The sequence below is a fragment of the Nilaparvata lugens genome, chromosome 5, assembly GCF_014356525.2.
Source record: "Nilaparvata lugens isolate BPH chromosome 5, ASM1435652v1, whole genome shotgun sequence".
Lineage (NCBI taxonomy): Eukaryota > Metazoa > Arthropoda > Insecta > Hemiptera > Delphacidae > Nilaparvata > Nilaparvata lugens.
In genome coordinates, this window is record NC_052508.1 from 14,764,537 (window position 1) to 14,787,150 (window position 22,614).

General features: G+C 33.1%; 1 protein-coding gene across 2 annotated transcripts; it reads right to left on the reverse strand.

Moving 5' to 3' along the window:
- Positions 1-6,367: 6,367 nt before the first annotated feature.
- Positions 6,368-22,490, reverse strand: LOC111051217 (U3 small nucleolar RNA-associated protein 6 homolog). Of its 2 annotated transcripts, XM_039427718.1 has the most exons (6): positions 22,045-22,490; positions 20,580-20,706; positions 14,037-14,177; positions 11,189-11,423; positions 7,825-7,987; positions 6,368-6,528 (listed from the first exon to the last, which is right to left on the reverse strand). In XM_039427718.1, exons 1-6 carry the CDS (start codon positions 22,134-22,136, stop codon positions 6,417-6,419), a joined length of 870 nt encoding a protein of 289 aa, XP_039283652.1. In that variant the 5' UTR covers positions 22,137-22,490; the 3' UTR covers positions 6,368-6,416. The 2 variants fall into 2 exon arrangements, with proteins under 2 accessions (XP_039283652.1, XP_039283653.1); XM_039427719.1 differs by lacking the exon at positions 14,037-14,177 and having other exon boundaries at positions 6,379-6,528; positions 22,045-22,489.
- Between the last annotated feature and the right edge of the window lie 124 nt (positions 22,491-22,614).

The window sequence follows — 22,614 nt, forward strand, 5'->3', positions numbered from 1 at the left end:
TATTACATGGGAAACCATAGTTGGCTAGGTATCTTCCTCTCTTCTTTTCTCTTCTCCAACACACCCAACCACAAAGCCCATAGTTTTTTATATTTATAACATTTTATTGTGTTTTATTTGTTTCGTAATTCTTTGTAATTTTGTTACTTTCCTTGCCCTACTACCATAGGTAAGGAAAGTATTGCTTTCCAAAAAAAATTAAGGTACCCCAATTTCAAGTTTTCTATACGTTTCAAGGCCCCCTGAGTCCAAAAACATGATTTTTGGGCGTTGGTCTGTGTGTGTGTGTGTGTGTGTGTGTGTGTGTGTGTGTGTGTGTGTGTGTGTGTGTGTGTGTGTTGTGTGTGTGTGTGTTGTGTGTGTGTGTGGTGTGTGTGTGTGTGGTGTGTGTGTGTGTTGTGTGTGTGTGTGTGTGTGTGTGTGTGTGTGTGTGTGTGGTGTGTGTGTGTGTGTGTGTGTTGTGTGTGTGTGTGTGTGTGGTGTGTGTGTGTGTGTTGTGTGTGTGTGTGTGTGTGTGTGTGTGTGTGTGGTGTGTGTGTGTGTGTGTGTGTGTGTGTGTGTGTGAACACGATAACTCCATTCCTAATTAACCGATTGACTTGAAATTTTAAACTTAAGATCCTTATACCATGAGGACCCGACAATAATGAGGATTCGACAATAAGAAATTCAATAAAATTCAATTCAAGATGGCGGAAAAAAATGGCGGATAATTACTGAAAAACCTTGTTTTTCACGATTTTCTCAAAACGGCTCCAACGATTTTCTTTAAATTTATACCATGGATAGCTATTTATAAGCCCTATCAACTGACATGAGTCTCATTTCTGGGAAAATTGCTGGAGCTGCGTAATATTCTCGAGAAAAATGGCGGTTAATTACTAAAAAACCATGTTTTTCACGTTTTTCTCGAAAACGGCTCTAACGATTTTCTTCAAATTTATACCATGGATAGCTATTTATAAGCCCTATCAACTGACATGAGTCTCATTTCTGGGTAAATTGCAGGAGATGCGTAATATTCTCGAGAAAAATGGCGGATAATTACTAAAAAACCATGTTTTCACGGTTTTCTCGAAAACGGCTCTAACGATTTTCTTCAAATTTATACCATGGATAGCTATTTATAAGCCCTATCAACTGACATAAGTCTCATTTCTAGGAAAATTGCAGGAGCTGCGTAATATTCTCGAGAAAAATGGCGGATAATTACTGAAAAACCATGTTTTTCACGATTTTCTAAAAAATTACTCGACTGATTTATTTCAAATTCATACTCTGTATAGTTATTTATCAGCTCCATCAACTGGCATGAGTCTCCTTTCTGGGAAACTAATGGGGGGTTCACCCCATCCTTGAGAAATGGACTTTGTAACCTCCTTCTCGTGCATGAGGTAGGTAGGTAGAGCAGTCTATAAAAATCTGGTGTGGTACACTCACACACCTTTTTTTTTTTTTTTTTTTTAAATCCTTGCTCATTGAACTATAAGCCTCATTATTAAACGAGAATGATTTAGGGGAATAACATAATGACTTTTTCCTTTGTGTAAATTGTGAAATTCGATATTTTTTAAAAGTCGTCAAAACAGCTGTTCTACAGATGAAATATCTCGACTATGTATTCTTTTTATGAACTGCTCTACCTACCTACCTCATGCACGAGAAGGAGGCTACAAAGTCCATTTCTCAAGGATGGGGTGGACCCCCCATTAGTTTCTCAGAAAGGAGACTCATTCCAGTTAATAGAGCCGATAAATAACTATACAGGGTATGAATTTAAAAAAAAATCGGTCAGGTCATTTTTGAGAAAATCGTAAAACACATGTTTTTTTAGTGATTATCCGCCATTTTTCTCAATAATATTACGAAGCTCCTGAAATTTTCCCAGAAATGAGACTCATGTCAGTTGATAGGGCTTATGAATAGCTATCCATGGTATGAATTTTAAGAGAATCGTTCGAGTCGTTTTCGAGAAAACCGTGAAAAACATGGTTTTTTAGTGATTATCCGCCATTTTTCTCAATAATATTACAGAGCTCCTGGAATTTTTCCAGAAATGAGACTCATTTCAGTTGATAGGGCTTATAAATAGCTATCCATGGTATGAATTTTAAGAGAATCGTTTGAGTCGTTTTCGAGAAAACCGTGAAAAACATGGTTTTTTAGTGATTATTCGCCATTTTTCTCAATAATATTACGGAGCTCCTGGAATTTTTCCAGAAACGAGACTCATGTCAGTTGATAGGGCTTATAAATAGCTATCCATGGTATGAATTTTAAGAGAATCGTTTGAGTCGTTTTCGAGAAAACCGTGAAAAACATGGTTTTTTAGTAATTATTCGCCATTTTTCTCAATAATATTACGGAGCTCCTGGAATTTTTCCAGAAATGAGACTCATGTCAGTTGATAGGGCTTATAAATAGCTATCCATGGTATAAATTTAAAGAAAATCGTTAGAGCCATTTTCGAGAAAAACGTGAAAACATGGTTTTTTAGTAATTATCCGCCATTTTTTCCGCCATCTTGAATTGAATTTTATTGAATTTCTTATTGTCGGGTCCTCATGGTATAAGAACCTTAAGTTTAAAATTTCAAGTCAATCGGTTAATTAGGAATGGAGTTATCGTGTTCACAGACATACACACACACACACACATACACACACATATACACACACAGACCAATACCCAAAAATCATGTTTTTGGACTCAGGGGACCTTGAAACGTATAAAAAACTTGAAATTGGGGTACCTTAATAATTTTTTTTGGAAAGCAATACTTTCCTTACCTATGGTAGTAGGGCAAGGAGAGTAAAAATAACACATAGTCGAGATATTTCATCTGTAGAACAGCTGTTTTGACGACTTTTTAAAAATCATCGGATTTCACAATTTACACAAAGGAAAAAGTACTCTGAAAACAATAAATTATATACACACATATACAGTAGTCTGATCGTAGTTTCAAATAATTATGTTGCCGCCAATCGTCATTATGTTATTTCTCTAAATTATTGTCGTTTAAGAATGAGGCTCGCAGTTCAATGAGCAAGGAAAGTTGTGTGAGTGTACCACACCAGATTTTTTGTCTTGTTTTGTGTGTTTTTAATAAATTTAATTGAAAAAAAATTTAGTTTTTGATTAACAATATCTTCCGATTGTATTACCATTTAGATGTATAAATCAAAATCCCTCTGGGCGTATTTTTGTGCTCAACAATCTGAGATCAGGTAGAGCGCTCTATCTCATATAGATTTCCAGGTACACCTGACAAGAATACTCCTTTTTTAATTAACCTTGAATTCAATGAATCTAACTAATTTATAACCTTTTTTAATATTAATTAACCTTGTATTAATTATTTGATTGTATGGTATGAGATGTTGTGGTAGTTCTTAATTGAAAGAATAAGACGTTGATATTGTCAATACCACTTTTATATATTCGAAAATTAATTCAAAGGTTTACAAAAATTACAGAACCAGGTTTCATGGTAATACCTACCACATCTCCAGCTGAACTAATATGTTTGTTGTTGTTGAGGGAACAGGAAATTGTGAAATACATCTCATTTTTAGCTTCAACCATCATCACCAACTAACTTGTCGTCACTTTGATATTTCGCACAATGATATAAGTTCATGAGATTATGTTCTATGAGAATTACCCGTTAGATGCACTTCATTTCAAGACATCTCAAGGATCAAATTTTCAAATACTCATAACTTTTGACGCAATGCTCGGATCTCATATTACTACACTTCATTCTATTCAGTTCGTCAAGGCGGTTCAAAATCATGCATCATAAGTGAAATTCCGTCGAAAAATGGAAAATTTATTGTTGAGCCTTGAACTGCCTAGGCTATAAGTGTAACACCAAGTTATAGGTGTTATTTTAATGAATTGTGTTCTGTTTATCAATAAATATAAATAAATGAAAAAACACTTCTTCACTCACATGGGCTACTTTTCAACAAATTCATAAAAACAATATAAAAATCTTGTAGTACCTTTATTTTTCAAAAACGTTCAAGTTTTTCTTAACTTAACTTTTAAAAATTTTATTTTCAAGTTGAAATGTAGAAATGTGAAAAAAATTCAATTTGAAAATGGCCTAAAAGTTAGGGTCGAAACTAGTTGTTGAACTATTTGAAAGTTTTAAAAAGATAAAGGGTACTACAAAAAATATATAAACTATGCTTTTATGCTTTAAATTAAATAAAAAGACTAAGAAATTGTCAAAACCACAGATTTATTGATACTTAGAAAGACCGGTTTCGGTTGTTAAACCATTGTCAATCTCTGATAAACTTTTATGCTTTTGTACTCCGGAGCGAAGCTCGGTAGCCCGATTTTGTAATTTAATAAAGCACTCACCTAAAGTACGATCTGGCAACGTAGCAGAGGTAGAAAAGAATAGCGCTATCTGTTTTGTCGAATGATAGACAAGGATAGCAACACCCATGTTAATCAAAAATACTGCCGTAACGTGGACCTCACTCTACAGAAGGAAGTCGACGAATGAATAAAATAAATGAAATCATAAAATAAATTAAGTTATTGAAAAAATATTTGTACAGAGGAACGATTCTAGCATCTGATTGCCGGTCATACTTGTTAAACACTTAAATCAACAAAAAACTCCTGGATAGCATATATATATATATATCAATGTGAGTCAATTTTGTACTTGAAATTAAAAAAGTCCTATCTCATATTTACCGTCAGACCAGTTAGTAAAATGAAAGCGTCTATTCACTGTATCAATAAGTATATTTGATATGAATTTAGTACTTATAGAAATTAGATAAGGCCAATCTCATGTTTAATTCAATTTATACTGTCAGACCAGTTTGGCTTAGTAAAATATAGATGTTATCCAGTGGTTGTCGGATAGTGTAAGAGGTTAGCATGCCAGACTGGCAATCTGGAGGTGCCGGGTTCGATACCCGCTTCTGGCGAATATTTTTGTGATAACATCAATCAATTTCCTTTCTAGCCAAAGACCTGGTCATTCAGTAAATTGAAAATTCAATATTCTTAATTGGAGAAAACTAACAGTGTATTGAATGAAAATACATAAAAAGAAGACATCTCTTAGCATCTCTAGCCTATCATTAAGGCTGAACTCATACTTACGCGACTCAGGTCGAGAAGAGACTCGACTCTAGTCGACAGCATGTGTTTCCAAATGTTGACACTCAGACCAGTCGACTCTAGTCTCCGCGACTGTCCCCATTTGAAAACACATGCTCTTGACTAGAGTCGAGTCTCTTCACGACCTGAGTCGTGGTTCAGCCTTAATGATAAAATTGCCTTAATAAAGGCAATTATTCATTTCAATTATCTCTGTTGTAAAAATTTAAGGCAGCACAAGTTACAGGGGTTTACCTAGCTGATTCAGTTATTCACTACGCATGTCTTCACATTAAACTGTAGATATTATTTTTGATAATTCACATACAAGAAATCAGGGAATAATATCTCATTATAGAACTTAAATATTTATGGCACCAATATCTCATAAAATATTTTATTGGAAGAAAATAGATTTCTACAGAAATTCATTTCTTACAATTAACCGTACATTATCCAAATCGGAGAACGTAGTACCTTACCTGATTTGACTATGTTAAAATGTCTTGAGCGATCTTGGTGAAACCGTACATGAGTATGAAGTATTTGGTCCCATCTGCTATTTAGTGTTGATATTTTTCTCTGTTCATACGAGAAAAAATCTTTAATTCAAGGTCTTTTCACACCTAGCTACGTGTAGCTTTGGAAGACGTAGTGTCCTATCTCCCAATGTTGCAACCACGATACGCTGGTGTGTTGATCAATCTTCATTGATTAACACTAGAAGATACATCGACGACGTATTCTAGCAACACGTTACTAGGTGTGAAAAACCTTTACAAAAGCTACTTTCGTGAGATATATGTTTTGCACTAATCTTACAATATTTATAAGGCCGTATTTATAAACGATTTCAAGAACTTTCAGAGCAAGACAAGGTCACCAACATCATCACATGGACACAAACATCATCACAAGGTCACCAACATCATCACAAGGTCACCAACAAGACAAGCTCACCAACAGGACCAATCAGAATAATTCTAATACTTTGCTCAGCAATTATGATTGGTTCATTTCATTGATAACATGATTTGCTGAATCAGCTCTCATAAACGTTCATAAAGACGGAACTAAGGGCGTTACTATATTAGGTGTTTTTCTGGCGAACCCAGTCAGCAAATCGGAGAGCTTCCTGTCCTGCCCAATCTGAAGACTCCGTCTGAAAACGCCTGAAGAAATGCTTGATATGGTATCTTCCTTAGATTAATAGGAGAAAAAAATCCAACCAGAGATTTATGATCACGTTTATTGATAACAAATGCAAATACAATATAAAGTTACCTATATCTTTCTTTTGCAGTGCTTTTCTCCTTTGGGTACGCGCGAAGCGCCATTTTGGCTACAGTATCCCAAGTGGCTTCTTCATTGGGGAATTTCGTCTGCATGTCACTGCAAGATAAAAATGGAAAATTTATCAGACAATACCTATAAACAAATAATTTGCAGCAAGAAACAACTGGACAAATTTCTAAACATGATAAAGAAATAATTCTCAGCAATAAAAAACATAAACATGGTTATATGATAATTTCAGCAAGGATAGGTTGTTTTATGCATTTCACGATTCGATTGAGAGTAATATTAGGGCCAAGCCATACGAGGAAGTTCACTCGATACGCAACTCAATCAGCCAATCAGAGAGCTTCCTGTCCTGTGGTGTCGACTGAAGAAACGCCTCGTGTGTCTTGGCCCTTATAAGCAACAAGAAACTTCCAAACTTTCTGGCCAATTCTTGAAATACATGTAGTGAGCAATGTTGCCAAATCATTTGTTGACTGTGAAGAAACATAATGAACTTCCAAAATATCTTATCTGAATTATGAAAACTCATTAACTTTCATCATGAGAAGATCAATATATTTCCTTGACGAATAAAATATATTTGGAATGAGAGTTGATCATTATTGACGAGAACTAACTATTTTATTATATCCCTACCCATTATTATATCAGAAAAATTATTCACTAGTCCTTTTTGACTAGATTGCAAACAATAATTATATTTAGTATCTATTAGATTCAAAATTTGCTCGTTTATCTGAGTATTGAAGAGTGTAAATTGTATTTTGAAAAGTGAAAGTGACATAACCAACATTTTGATTTGGACAGTATAGTATAAATTGGAAATGGGACAGTTTTTAATAAATAATTTATTTTCTTCCATTTTTGTTATCATTTTCGTACCCACAGTTACATATTTTAGTGTAGGCCAGCTGTAGCTTACATATTTGGTGGAGGCTCCTCCTCTAGCTTACAATATCCAATGTACCTAGAATACATAGGATATTGGGTATTGTATTTTATGTAAATTGGAAGTATCTGATGTAATAATTATTGCTATTCTTAGTAATAATTTATTTATTTACATTGTGTACAAATACTTAACATGAGGAAAGGCACAACAGGCTCATGCCCAAAACTGTCCCATTTCCAATTTATACTATACTGTCCAAATCAAAATGTTGGTTATGTCACTTTCACTTTTCAAAATACAATTTACGCTCTTCAATACTCAGATAAACGAGTAAATTTTGAACCAAATAGGTAGACTATCAGAGTCTAAAATCGAAAAATCTAGAACAGTAACTTAGTAATTATTAAAAAAGTCAAAATTTTGAATGAAATTATAACGTGGACTTCACTATACCTGCAGTAATTCATGAAAATATGAGTTTAATTACTTACGATACGATCTTGTTCTGTATATTGACGGTGAACTCGTAGGGTACAGTGCATTCCAGCAGTTCTAACATGAATTGCAGGCTGTTGATGTTGGTGATTGCCGAGTCGTAGACCACATCCAGCAGCTGGTAGATCGGGTCATCTGGATCAGGCCCAGTCCGATTATCTGCAATCAATTCAAAAACGACTCTTCATTTCTAATAGAGTAACGTTTAATATAAAGCTGGGTTCGCACACAACAGTGACAGTGAAGATATTATTTGCATAAGTTCTAATGGGTTACGTGCTTACGTCTGGAGATGGTGGTGTATACAGTTCAAAAAATCAGGTGTGGCGCACTCACACAACTTTCCTTGCAGTTATGAAAATTGATCACCTGACGCTAGTGTTACCGCGCATCTCAAGCCTACTTATAAACAAAGATCTGAGCCAGCTGGTGACAGGACAATAACGCTGGAGACACACGAGATCTGCTATCTCTTCATATTGAATGATTTAATAGAAACAACAGTCGCCACAGGTTGCAATTAAATAATCACATTTTCTCAAATTTCAAACTTATTTTCAATTTTTGTTGGAAATTTTACTGGACATTAATTGAAGAGATTTTCATGCTCAATCTTTTCCACTCGAAATTTTTCGTTTAAATTATATCTGAGACCTGATGATTGGAAATTTAAAATCAAACTTTGCATAGATGGGGCGGAGCTCCTGAAATTTTTACAAATATGGGACTAGTGGCAGTTGATAGAGCTTATCAATGACTATTCTAGGTATGAATTTGATCAAAATCGTTGGAGCCGTTTTCGAGAAAACCGCGAAAAACCCTGTTTTTGACAACATTTTCGCAATTTTAGCCTCCATCTTGAATTGCATTTGATCGAAATTGTTCGTGTCGGATCCTTATAGTGTAAGGACCTTAAGTTCCAAATTTCAAGTCATTCCGTTAATTGGGAGATGAGATATCGTGTACACAGACGCACATACACACACACACACACACACACACACACACACACACACACACACACACACACACACACACATACAGTACAGACCAATTCCCATAAACCACTTTTTTGGACTCAGGGGACCTTGAAACGTATAAAAATTTGGAAATTGGGGTACCTTAATTTTTTTCGGAAAGCAATACTTTCCTTAACTATGGTAATAGGGCTAGGAAAGTAAAATGGCCGCACAAGCGTTCATGACATGGTTGCCAAAGTCGATCAGAAAATTCGGGAAAATCGTCGCTTTACATTGGGCCCGTTCTGGGAACATGAAAGGTGGTAGATTGTCCGATTCATAATTTACCCGGTAAAAAGTTCCGCGTCCCATGGGAACACTTTTGACAGATTTTGTACCTGAAACTAGCTCCAGTAAAAAATTTCCTGCACCATAGTCAAAGCCTGGTAAATTGTGACAGTTCACCTTTGAAGAGCTCTCATTGGTCGATTGAATTAGTCTGCTTGCTTCTCTGCGCATGCGCAGGCAAAAGAAGCTATGGCTATCTTCTGCTTTCTCCATATTTGAGAACCATTCTTCAATACCAGCTCAACTATTTTCTATTGAACTATTATGAAGAATCAACCTGTCCTGACAACATAATGATAATGATAATAATAATAATAATAATAATAATAAAAATAATAATAAAATGTTTCCTTTTACAACATAGCCAACCTAGAACCTATAAAGTATTCTTCGATCTGGCACCAGCACCAGCACTAGTTGAATTGAATTTGCTTTTCATAAAATTAAATTATTAATAGAAATAATTATCATGATAATACACTACAGCGGCCTTTGTCAATTTACGCAGTTACTCTACGACACTCTTTATGAAAATTAATATCAAAACTGCGCGCCAAAACCTTGAACCGAAGAGTGGTGTTCCATGGAAATAGTAGTTTTGCACCAGTCACGTGATCGGCACCAGTGACAATTTACGATTGGAACTGGAACAATTTACTGTACACAGAACGTACACAATAATTCCAGACCTTGCTCCAAGTGACTTTCACTTATTCCCGACAATGAAGGCTTGGTTAGCAGCACAGTGCTTAGGTTACGACGAGGAGTTGTAGCTGTGTGTCACCGGGTGGCCCAAGTCACAGGCGGCGGAATTCTATGACAAAATAATTTCAAAGCTCGTCCACCGCTATGATAAATGCCTCAATCTATTTGGTGACTACCGGTATGTGGAAAAATATTTTTTAGGTCTTTCAAATGTATATATTACGATGATTATTGTCACATTAAATATTTTTTATTTTTTCAAAACGTTTGTTACTTTCTGAATAGCCCAATTTCCGTTTATGTATTTAATAAAACAGATTAATAAAAACGATATAATAACTTGTAGTACCCTTTATTATTAAAAACTTTAACATATTATTTTAACGACTAGTTTCGACCATAGGTCATTTTCAAGTTAAAATGTAGAAAATAAATAAACAAGTTGATACTATATATATATAATATGCTTATTTTCATATGCTTACTTTATTTATTACTTATTATAAGCATAATTATGTTGTTTTTTGTGTAGTTGAGAAGTTGATATTGTGGTAATTATTCATATGAAATGAAAAAGACTGAGAAATTGTCAAAAAGCCACAGATTTATTGATACTTAGAAAGACCGGTTTCTCATTTATCAGAGTTTATCAGAGATTGACAATGGTGTAATAACCGAAACTGATCTAAGTATCAATAAATCTGTGTTTTTTTGACAATTTCTCAGTTTTTTATTTCTTATTATATAGTATCAACTTGTTTATTTATTTTCTACATTTTAACTTGAAAATGACCTATGGTCGAAACTAGTCGTTAAAATATTTTCAAGTTTTTAATGATAAAGGGTACTACAAGTTATTATATTGTTTTTATTAATTTGTTTTATTTAAATACACAAACGGAAATTGGGCTATTCAGAAAAGTAACAAACGTTTTGAAACAAATGTGACAATGTGACAATTAATAGTCGTTTAAAATATTTTAAACTTTTTAAAAATAAATGGTACTACAAGTTTTTATAACCTATTATTTTTGTTAAATTTGTACAAAAGTAGCCCATATAAGTAAAGTGTTTTTTTATAAAACAAATATCCTACAATCTTATGAAACGAATATCAAAAATATCCTGAATAAATATCAAACAAATATCCTACAATCTATTAAATCATTTTAGACCTAGAATCCTAAACATTTTCTACGTTAAATTTATTGGAGATTGTATAAGTTTCGATTCTCATTAACGGAGACAACAGATAGGTGGGTACCTCGCTGCCCGCCACTATCCATATGAAATTACATGCAGCCATCATCTTCTAGAAGGTTGGGCAAACCTGCTATAGCTGAATTACCTTGTTGTTTGTTGACTTTTTGATCGATGTAGGCCAACTCGAGACGGAACAGCTCGAGATAGAGCATTGGAGAGTCGCTGTGGATATGCAGGCCACTCTGCAGATGGATGCGCGCCTTATCGACATTCTTGCGCGTCAGCCGCTCCCAGTCGGCGGCCATCTTGAACACACTCGGCTTGTCACCATGAACTGTCAGCATCTTCTGTACAACTTGGCTGCCCGTCGAAAAGAATCTCTGCAAAATTAACAAACAATCAATCACTTTTTGTGTAGTTGAGAAGTTGATATTGTGGTAATTATTCATATTAAATAAAAAGACTAAGAAATTGTCAATACCACAGATCTTATTAAAAGTAGAAAGACCGGTTTCGGTTGTTACACCATTGTCAATCTCTGATAAACTGATACCCTGGTTTATCAGATATTGACAATGGTGTAACAACCGAAACTTTTCTTTCTACTTTTAATAAAATCTGTGGTTTTTGACAATTTCTGAATCAATCAATAATTTTATTCAATTCAACACAAGAACTCAGAAAATAAATCAAAATACAAAAACAATACAACCAAAATACAAATTTCTAATAGGATACAAAAACAAGCTTCATTAAAATTGAATTTAAAAAACACTTTTGAAGTCTGATGATGACCAACAACAGGTCGAAACGATCGTCACTACAAAAGTATGTGTATTTTCACTTCAAAAGTGTTTTTTAAAATTCAAGTTTAATTTTAACAGTGAAAAAGTATGGATATACAACAGAACAAGCTTCATGGTGGGGTGTGTTGAAAAGAAGGAAAGGTGGAAAAAAACCTAGTCAACTATGGTTTCCCATGTAATAGGCTGGTAGAGGGTATAAAAGTTGGGAAAAAGTAGCGAAGAGGAGTGAATAAAGGAAGGATATGAGATGAAGAGAGAGAAAAGATAAGCAAACTCTTAAACGACTCCACTTCTAACAAATGTAGCTGAATAAATGGCATTGCATTCGATAGTTTGAGAAGAAATTTTGAGTCTCATACGTTGATATATGGAAGGAAAATTTACTGTAGATCATGTTTTTTATAACTAGTTTATTTTTTCTACTAATCTTAGAGTCTGTGAGATTGTTTTCTGGATACTTCTACACTATATAAACAGCACAACACAACTTGATACATAGAGAAAAGATAGCGTGCTTAAGTCGATTACTGTTTTGGCAGGGTGAGAGTGTAATAACGGCACAGTATGAGAGATTGCCTGCGTCACATAGCTTCACGGAAAAAGATCTAACGTGGACTATCAGCTTGAGTTGACAGTAAAATTTGGAACAAAAACGTACTATAACCAGGTTCGTAAGCTTGATTTCAGTACATGTTATTTTGAAAAATATTTTTTTTCGAAATAAAAATGAATTTTCTGTAACAAGTCAACTGTATGAAGTTGGGTAAAATCAGTAATAATAAATTTTTGGAAACATTGTCGAATGTGACGTACTTAATAAGGAGCCTCCTTCTACCTCAATATACACGGTATCCCACGAATGAGGTTTACACGTTCAATTTTATACTAGTTCTGTGAACAGTAGACCTCATGCAGTATTCTCATCCACAAGTACCTGATTGAAACTATAGACCTTATACAAATACAGTAATAGACTGGCTTCTCCACACATCTGTGTAATCACTTGTAAGCTGATTTATGATGAATAATTCTATAGTCTGATTTTTACTCTAATATTGGCGTATGAAGGAGGCTCCTTTTTCCTTTTATATTATCTTTGAAATGCAAAATTTCCAAAAACCTTGTATATACGCCGACGCGCATTTAAAAAAGGAACATACCTGTAAAATTTCATGAAAATCTATTACCGTGTTTCGCCGTAAATGCGCAACATATAAACATTCAAACATTTAAACATCAAGAGAAATGCCAAACCGTCGACTCGAATCTTAGACCTCACTTCGCTCGGTCAATTACGTGCCAATTCATGCACCAAACGTTTTCAAATTTTACACAGTTTACAAAGTAGGTTCTAAAAATATTCTGGGAAAATTTCAGCTCCGTAATTTTCGTAGGAACAAAATGGCGGCATATTGAAAATTTTACCCATTCGCTTCCTGGAAAAACTACTGCCGCCATTTTGTTTCTACGAAGGTTAGGGAGCTGAAATTTTCCTAGAATATTTTTAGAACCTACTTTGTAAACTGTGTAAACTTTAAAAAAGTTCGGTGCATGAATGGGCACGTAATATAAACTTAAACGTGTAGACCTCTTCGTGGGACACGGTGTATATAGGCCTACATACTCCTTGGTGTCGGTTACATTATGGAAGTAGGCTTTCAACTGAAGGCTGATGATAAGGGTGATCATTTCAACCATAGATGAAAGATAGCATAAAAAGATATCCTATAGTATAGGTTATGTTCCAAATTTCAAATCAATTTATTGTTATCTCATAGTATAGGTTGTTTATGTTCCAGATTTCAAATCAATTTATTGTTATCTCAAGCCGATTACTGCTGACTACTTTCGATTATTACTGTTTTGGCAGTATTAAAGAATAATAACGGCACAGTATGAATGACTAACGGCGTCACATAGCTTCACGAAAAATCTGCTTGAGTTGACAGTGAATTTGGAACATATATACTATACCATGGGATATCTTCTTATGCTATATTTTCTCTATGTTACAATTTGTTGATTATATCAAAGAATTATGCATTCTTGATCCGAGACCTTTCTTTGAAATATTCATGAATATTAATGGATTAATGAAATAAATCTATCTCCAGAACATTCATGGATTTCTGTTAAAATTACAAGCAATAATATTATGAGAGTAATAATAAAACGTTGACAACTTACAATTTGCTCGCAGATTTTGATGTATGAAATCCAAATTTTCAGATCGGCAGGATATCGTTTTATCGCATCATCGAACAACATTTTGACACGCTTTGCGATGAGTTTTTGGATGGGGCATTTTTTTAGCGAGAGTTCTTTTTGCTGTAATCATTGAAGAGGATGTTATTACACGTGATATTTTGTTCATCATTAAGCCTACAGTTGTCCCTTAAAAAATGTATCTATACGGACAGGAAGTTAACTCGATACGCCAACCCAATCAAAGAGCTTCCTCTCCTGATGTGCCGACTAAAAGATCGCCTCTTGTGGCTAGGCTCTAATGATACAATCAGTACTGAATTCCTGATTATTTATTTATTTATCAAAAATAATCACTTGGCAGCACGGAGTGCTGCTACGCGCCCACCGGAAGGTTGAGGACAAAGAAACAGACTACAGTCTATTATCAGCATACAATATAGATAAATCATTTATTTCATTTGCTTTGATAATGATGACTTCATTGAAATCATTTATATTTACTGATATCTGTCATCAATATTAATTTATTTTATTGATCGTGTATTGGACCAAGGAAAGTTGAATTATAAAAAACAAATGAGTTTTAATTACTATTAGTTTAAAGTAATGGTCTTTACTTTACGAGTGGAATTTTAAACTAAGGCACTATGCGTAAAACAGTATGACAAAACTGTTTTTTTTCAAGTATTTGTAACTTTTGTAAGTAACCTACAGTAAGGTCCACGTTATAGAGGCAGTGGATGTAGACAGGAAAACAACGTTGCCGATTCTCTCCCTTGTCACTGCCTTCTATAGAATATAACTGGTACCGGTATCCTATATTATTAAACTAGCAATTTCTGTTTATATGTTTAGATGTTTGGATGTTTACATGTTTAAATGTTTAGATATCTATATGTTTGTATTTCACCGGATCTCGAAAACGGTCAACGATTCTCACGAAATTCAGAAAATAGTAGGCTTATAATATAAAAATTCGATTGCACTAGGTCTCATCACTGGGAAAACTCGCTGAAGGACATTAAAAGGATAACTATTATACATCCTTGGAAAAACAGCTGATAATAATTATTTCGTCGTATGTTGATGATGGAGGTGAGTGAGCGTGTTCATGTGTGTGGGAGTGTGTCAAAATTATGACTCAGCTGTTGAACTTTTCTAATCATTTAATCATGTACTTAGTGCCGGTTGCAAAATAGCCGGGTTATTTTCAATCCTGATTAATTCCAGTAGATCCATCATTTTGAAATGGTCTTCTCTGATTTGGTTTACGTGAAATTAATCAGGATTAAAATTTAACACGCTTTTGTGCAACCGGGCCTTTGTGAGGGAAATTTTTAATTCCTCTGGGAATTAATCTCAATTTACTGTGATTAGACAGAACATTTCTGTATGAACTATGAATGTTATTATAATTTCTTCTTTCGTAATAAATGTTTTTTGCTTTTGTACTCCAGAGCGAAGCTCGGTCTCCGATATTATCTTATGAAATATTAACTACTCATTCTTGTTAAAAATGATCAATTATATTTATTCGTCGAGAAAATAATTTTTTTAAACATTCAAAATAAATTTTCATAACTGAGATTATGATATTGTTTATCACATTTCTACATTGTTGAAAATCAATGTGGCAACATTGCAGACGTAGAGGGTAAGCACTCTCTCCTTTGTCGAATCATAGGCAAGGATAGCAACACCCGTGTTAATCAAATACTCCCATTATAACGCGGACCTCACTACGTGTTTAGAAAAACGATGAGGAGAGAATTTTGCGTAATTTAATAAATCAGTTACATGTTTAGTAATCTGAAAGCCCGGGTAACATTTTCAATGTAACATTCTCAATTTCTTTAGTAGTTACACAATAGTAAATTACAGGCCTACAACTGATTCTGAAAGAAATACTAAGATATGGCTCTTTTAATTTCGTATAATCAGATTAAAAATTTAATTACTAAAAAAACTGTACTAATGCACTTTAAATCTCCACATCTAAGATGCAACGTAAATCCAACTGTATTAAGCCACGACTGTCATTGCCTTCATGCAAATGCTTCTCAATTCTGCACTTGTCCGTCTCTAACTTTAGTAAATAGTACCCGTTACCTTGGCATTATAATCGATAGCAGCCTGAAATGGTGTCCTCACATAGACTACATTTCAAAAAAACTTCAAGCCCTTAACGCAAAAGTATTTTATTTGCATAAAAATATCACCCCTGACTGCTTATATCTCATTTATAAGTCCTTGATGGAGACAATAATTAGATATGGTATTGAATCATGGGGAAGTGCAGCCAAAATTTCTCTAATAAGTGAATGTTCTCTATTTTAAAAATAACTGAGTGTTTATTATTATTATTTTGGTATTTGGAAAATCTAAATTCAAAAGAATGGTTTGTATGAATATTTTTGGACTGAAAATTTTATGGAAATCTAGAAGACATAACCTCATTTTGGACTTTTAATGCTACCTAAATTTGGGAGAGAAATAGTACAAGGTATTCTTAGTTTTTCTCTCCCGATCTGTGCTCCATTGTAAAAAGAATAAATAAAGAAAATAAAGAAATAAATTATCTTTTATCTAGAGTTGAACGAATACAATTGAGAACATTAAAATGTATAACTACCAGAATTCCTTATGTTGATAATATTGATCCATACAACCCACGTAGCTTACAAATATTCTATCATACCTTATCGCCCAAACATTTCTATCTTTTCAAAATTATAATACTCCACAAAGACAATTTATACTATAGACTCCTTGCTCCTCCCTCACCCTACATATTTAAGATCTCCGTCAATATATGTAGTACCCAGATTCAATGATATTTATGGTAAAAGATCCCTACATTATGTAATTCCATACTTATTTAACAGACTTCCTCCAAATAATCGTGACTACTCTAAGAAGGATGTAATGCTGTACCTCAATAATAACAGCACATTCAATTTATAAAACGAAACTAATAATATTACAAACGTACACATAATTTAAGAAACGTCAAGTTGAAAAAATGACAGCATATGCATTATTAGAATTTTTCAATTTTTGTTGGCTGAAGTTTTAAAATTTTCCTTTTATTGTCACTGCCGCCTGCCACAACAATAAACATGTACTATTACTTGTGTAAAACAATTTTTTCCTTTCCCTTTTTATTTCATTCCTTTCTAATAAATTTTTGTTTTTTCCTTTTCTTATTAATTCTGTATCAAAATCTGATGTATATTTCTTATTTTATTTTTGCATTTTGTATTAGTTTTCATTCATTTTTTACTTGAAATCTTTGAAGTGTAATATTTATTTTGTCTAAGTTTATTTATCTTTTGTAACTCGTTTTTTTCTATAACTGGGCACCCGCCGAAAAACCTTTGGGTTTGGTAGGACCCTCAATTGATTGTATTGTGAATAAAAAATTTGATTTGATTTTGATTTATCGAGAGACAACTGAATCAAACTAGCATTCAAGATGAAGATTATGCGAGAAAAGACATTGCACAACAAAATGACAAGTTATATAAGCTACATACAAGTTTAAGGAAATGAACAAAACATAACTAATTGGTTTGTATATTGTCTGTGAGATATTTCTCGCCAAGAATGTTGAAAATGGCAAATGTATGTTGGAATATATTTTTAATATTAAAATCTATTGCCAACGTGATAATTATAATATGTCCTTCCCACTTACTTTGACCTCTACCACCAACCGAAACGTTAAGTTAGCATTAACTATTCTACAGATGGAAATTGAGATTTTCGTTCACTAATAATTCTGTGGCTTGGTGCAAAAACTACCAATGTCAATTTTTTTCAAAAATGAGTTTAGTAGGCTACACTAATACATCACTAATATTGATTATTTTCAGTTCCAGAAGTGCCAAAGTCCTATTTGAAAGCAATAAAAGCTATAAAATGTATACTACTAATGCCATGATTTATTCCACTTATTATCTTATCCATTTATTCCACTCTCAGAGTGCGAAATCTACCAATGAAGACAAATCATATGTTTTCAGATTGTCATTCATACTCCGTGCCAGAACTACAATGTCGACTTCTGCACTTCTAGCACTCGCATTTCCGTATTGAAATGCCGTAGTTCGAAAACAAGGAGAACTTTCAAGCTGATTTGTGAGAAAGTTGATATTTTGACATAGGTAGTTAGTTCTTGCACCAAGCCACAGAATTATTCATCAACTATTCAGAAAATTGTAGCGGCTGAACTAACACTTCCACACACATGAAAAGTTTTCTGCTCAATATTGACGAACATAATCATTAGGCCTAATTGAAAAATAATTATGGGTCGAATAAAAATGTTCAAGGCACCAATACAAAGGAGATATACTCCCCGCCATTTTTATATGTATATATTTTTTTAGTGTTGATACCCTATTTGAAATAAATCTTTTGAAGTTTGTGTATTTAAGACGTTCAAAGTTTCCAGTTATGGATGAACATGTATATTCCACTCGTCGAAATCTTGTTAATAAATTAAAAGAACCCTTCACAAGAAGTAGAGTGGCCTCCTTACATGCTTTTGCTAGGGACCACGACTTTTCAATAAACTGCAATCAGATATATCAGATGCACCCAGTTACAATTTGTTCAAGAATAGACTTAATCGCTTCTATGAAGAAAAACGTTTAATAGAGGTGTAATATTATTTACATTTTTTTGCTGTCTTCATTCAAATGTAATTTATTGTTAAAGATTCATAATCCCATCTTGTGAAAAGCACACTGATTATTGTATAAAATTTACTTTATTGTTTGATACCTCAAAATTGTAATTGTATTATAATTAAGTTGACTCAACTAGAGAGCGAGACATCCCTCAACACAGGTTTAGCCTAAAGAGGGATGCACTGTGTTTTTTTCTGTTACATGCTTAATATTATTATCTATGTTCAATTATTATGCTTAAGGTATGTATTTGTATTATTACCAATTGTAATGTTCAACCATTATGTTTAATGTATGTATTTGTATTACCAATTATTGTAAAAATGCAGTGAAATAAACGAATTATTATGAATTATAAACGAATTATTATATATAAAATTCTTACTCATTACGACATCCCATTACTCTGAGAGAAGTGATATTCAAAAGACGAACATATTTTTGAAATGTTTTCAATTTCATCAGAAAATTAAAATTATCTTTCAACCCTTCAACTTTTCAGCACTACTTGAATATCGGGGATGTTATTCTACGAACAATTATGTGGTTGAATGAGAAATTTGAGAAAGTCGCTATTTCACACGAATTGGTAAAACTGTTATGGATGGAGGGCCAAGTCTCAACTTATTTTACTCAGACTAATAGGTGGAATATCGGGGATATTACAATTGCATACAATTAGGATATTACAATTAGATACATAAAATTCGGTGGTTGAACTAGCAATTTGAGAAAATTGCAATTTTAAACAATTTGGCAACGCAGTTATTTCTTCGGATAGATGGCCAAGTCTTGACATATTCTATACAGGCTAAAGATCCAATCATTTTTACCTCTTATCCGCTTATTTATCATGTCAAATTTCAGCACTAGAATGGCAGATAATGATGGAAATAGCTTCTATAGAAGCAAAATGGAAAAAAAGGTGGAACAATAAGGCTATATTTCAAAACAATCAAATTTTAGAAAAAAAATGATGGATCAATAAGGCTATATTTCAAAACAATAAAAAAATGATGGAACAATAAGGCTATATTTCAAAACAATAAAAAAAAATGATGGAACAATAAGGCTATATTTCAAAATAATAAAAAATGATGGAACAATAAGGCTATATTTCAAAACAATCAAATTTTAGAAATTGAAACTTCACCCCATTGAAAAAGGAAAATGTGGGCCTACCGAATAATTTGTGCCACTTAAATCCTATTACATTAAGCGAACAATTTCTGTATATATTTATATGGTTATTTATGTTCAACGGATCTCGAAAACGGCTCTAACGATTTTCACGAAATTTGGAACATAGTAGGTTTATGATATAAAAATTCGATTGCACTAGGTCTCATTCTTGGGGAAAACTCGCTGAACGACATTGAAAGGATAATTATCCTTGGCTGAATCAGCTGTGGATAGTAAAAAGTGAGTGAGCGAGTGAGTATGTGAAAAATCAAAATATCGCATCCCCGAAATTCATAAGATGACATATAGCTAGCTGTGAAATATGAACACGATCATTTTAGAAAATTGATGTGTTCTGTTTATCAATAAATAAAAATAACAAGCGAAGCTCGGTGCCCCGATATTTATTATTTTTTTCAAACAATACTTGACCTTTTCAACACAAATTTTGAAAACTTCATGGTAGCCTACAAATGTAAGATAATTATCTATATTGTAGTTTTAAATATTCAAAACGTATGATGTGTTTGAATTCTGAAACAAAATCTTGAATGTGAAATACTGATAGGTTTAAATCAGTTCAAAGCTTGAAATACATTTTACGTAGGCCTAGGACTAGAAATAAATAAAATAATTTAGGACTTACCATTTTTCGGGCTCGCATTAACATGATCGTATGCATCAAGTAATCGATATATTTCAAAATGTCTTCTTTGCTCTTCTTGTGACGCGCCATCTTGAATTCGAACTGTTCTCTCTTTATTTTAAGAACCCTGTAAATAAGAATTCAACAAAAATCATCAAATTTCAAGAAATTATTGAAAAATACAGTTGCATCAACTTGCCTGTAGTTCTTTCTTTGCTTTGAGAATCCTACAAAAAATAAGAATTCAACAAAAATACATTAATTACCTACAAAAAATTAAAAAAAAAAACAAATACATCAAATATCTACAAGAAATTATTAAAAAATTCAGTTGTATCATCTTACCCATAATTGATGAAGTCAGAAGTAATAGGTTATAGGAACAAGCATGCAGCCCACTTCTAACGTTAGACTACTAACATTGGCCCACTCCTAATTAAACCAATTTAAACATATAGACTTGGAAATTTTTATAGGATGTTGGGTAATCTCTCAATTTATGTACTGTAATACAAAAGATTCAAAGCATGTGATAAACCAGTTAATATAAAACAGGCTTGCATCAAGTAACACAAAAGATTCAAAGCATGTGATAAACCAGTTAATATAAAACAGGCTTGCATCAAATAGAAATCATTTTATTTGGGAGCAAACTTGGCAAGTAGGATGTAAGCAACTATGTAATATTTCATATTTAAAATTTAACAAGCTTATTTCCGTTTTTAACAACAACTACTGTTACTTGAAACGCAGGCAAGCGTTTGGACGCTTGAACTTAGAAATTATTCTTGAAAATACTTTTAAATGTAGAGATTGACAATGGTGTAACAACCGAAACCGGTCTTTCTAAGTAGGTATCAATAAATCAGTGGTTTGACAATTTATTAGTCTTTTTTATTTAATATAATAGAAATATATGGGTTATAAGGAACATAACATTAAACATGATAAAAAGGCCATACACAACAAAAACAAAACAAGACAAAAACTGATTAAATAAAATTTTCACAAATTTAACAGTTATGTTTCTTATCAGCCCGACATTTTGTTGAATTGGGGTGATAAAAAACCTTATCACGATAGTAGGAATAGCAGAAAGAAAAACAAAAAATTGGATAAAGAGGCTCTATCAGTCTATAAAAAGTTTTGATGAAGAGATTGGAAGCAAACTAAGTGGTAAAGTTAGGAAAGTAGTCATTTCCGCAACAACATGACTTGGGTAAGTAAAGTTTTTGCAAGGGTCCACTTGAAGTATAGATTTACATACAAAAAAAGTTTTTTGAATCCTTTGAAATGTTTAGGCTATAATATGATATGTAGCAAGGTTCAAGGTAACTATGTAAGTTTAAGCTAAATTTCTTCACAATTTTAATCATAAGTTTACATAAAATTAAAAGTCTCTTAGCCTATTACCACTCTCTTATTCCCCAACTCATCTCTTACTCAATAGTACTCGAGTACTTACCTGATTTCAGTTCTTGTGCAGAGTTCTGATTTTTCCAGCAATTCTAATTCATCGAGTGAATCTTCGATCCTTAAAGCAACCGATTCTGCCATGATTAATAAAATTGATAAAAACCTGAGCAAGCAATATTATCACAATAATACTATACAATAGAAAATAATTAGATGGCCAAAAAACATAATAATAATAAGCTGACCAGACACTTGAGCCTGACCTAACCTCAAAGCTAAACAGCTACAAACTTAAATTTCTTTTCCAACTATCGCACACCCTACAACCTATATTCTCTATAAAATAAATCCTATTGAGTTTTTAAATTTTATCTTGCAATAGAATAAAAAAGAAACAATGCCAAGTACTAGGAAAACAAAACATCATGGACCATCACCATGCTTATTTTCATGACTCACATTTCACAACATCAACAAGAAAAAACAAAAACAAGCAAAAAAGGAACTGTTACGTAAAGCAGGGTCAGGGTAACCAACTAATATTCCGTTTTTCTGCATTTTTTTATCTTCGACACAAAATGATTTTAAATGATGATTCATAGATTTTTATCCAGATTTG

Coding starts and splice junctions, on each gene's coding strand:
- LOC111051217 (XM_039427718.1), bottom strand. CDS start 22,136: ATGGCAGAATCGGTTGCTTTAAGGATCGAAGATTCACTCGATGAATTA. Junction 20,707..22,044: donor TGCACAAGAACTGAAATCAG/GTAAGTACTCGA, acceptor TCTTATTTACAG/GGTTCTTAAAATAAAGAGAG. Junction 14,178..20,579: donor TAATGCGAGCCCGAAAAATG/GTAAGTCCTAAA, acceptor CAATGATTACAG/CAAAAAGAACTCTCGCTAAA.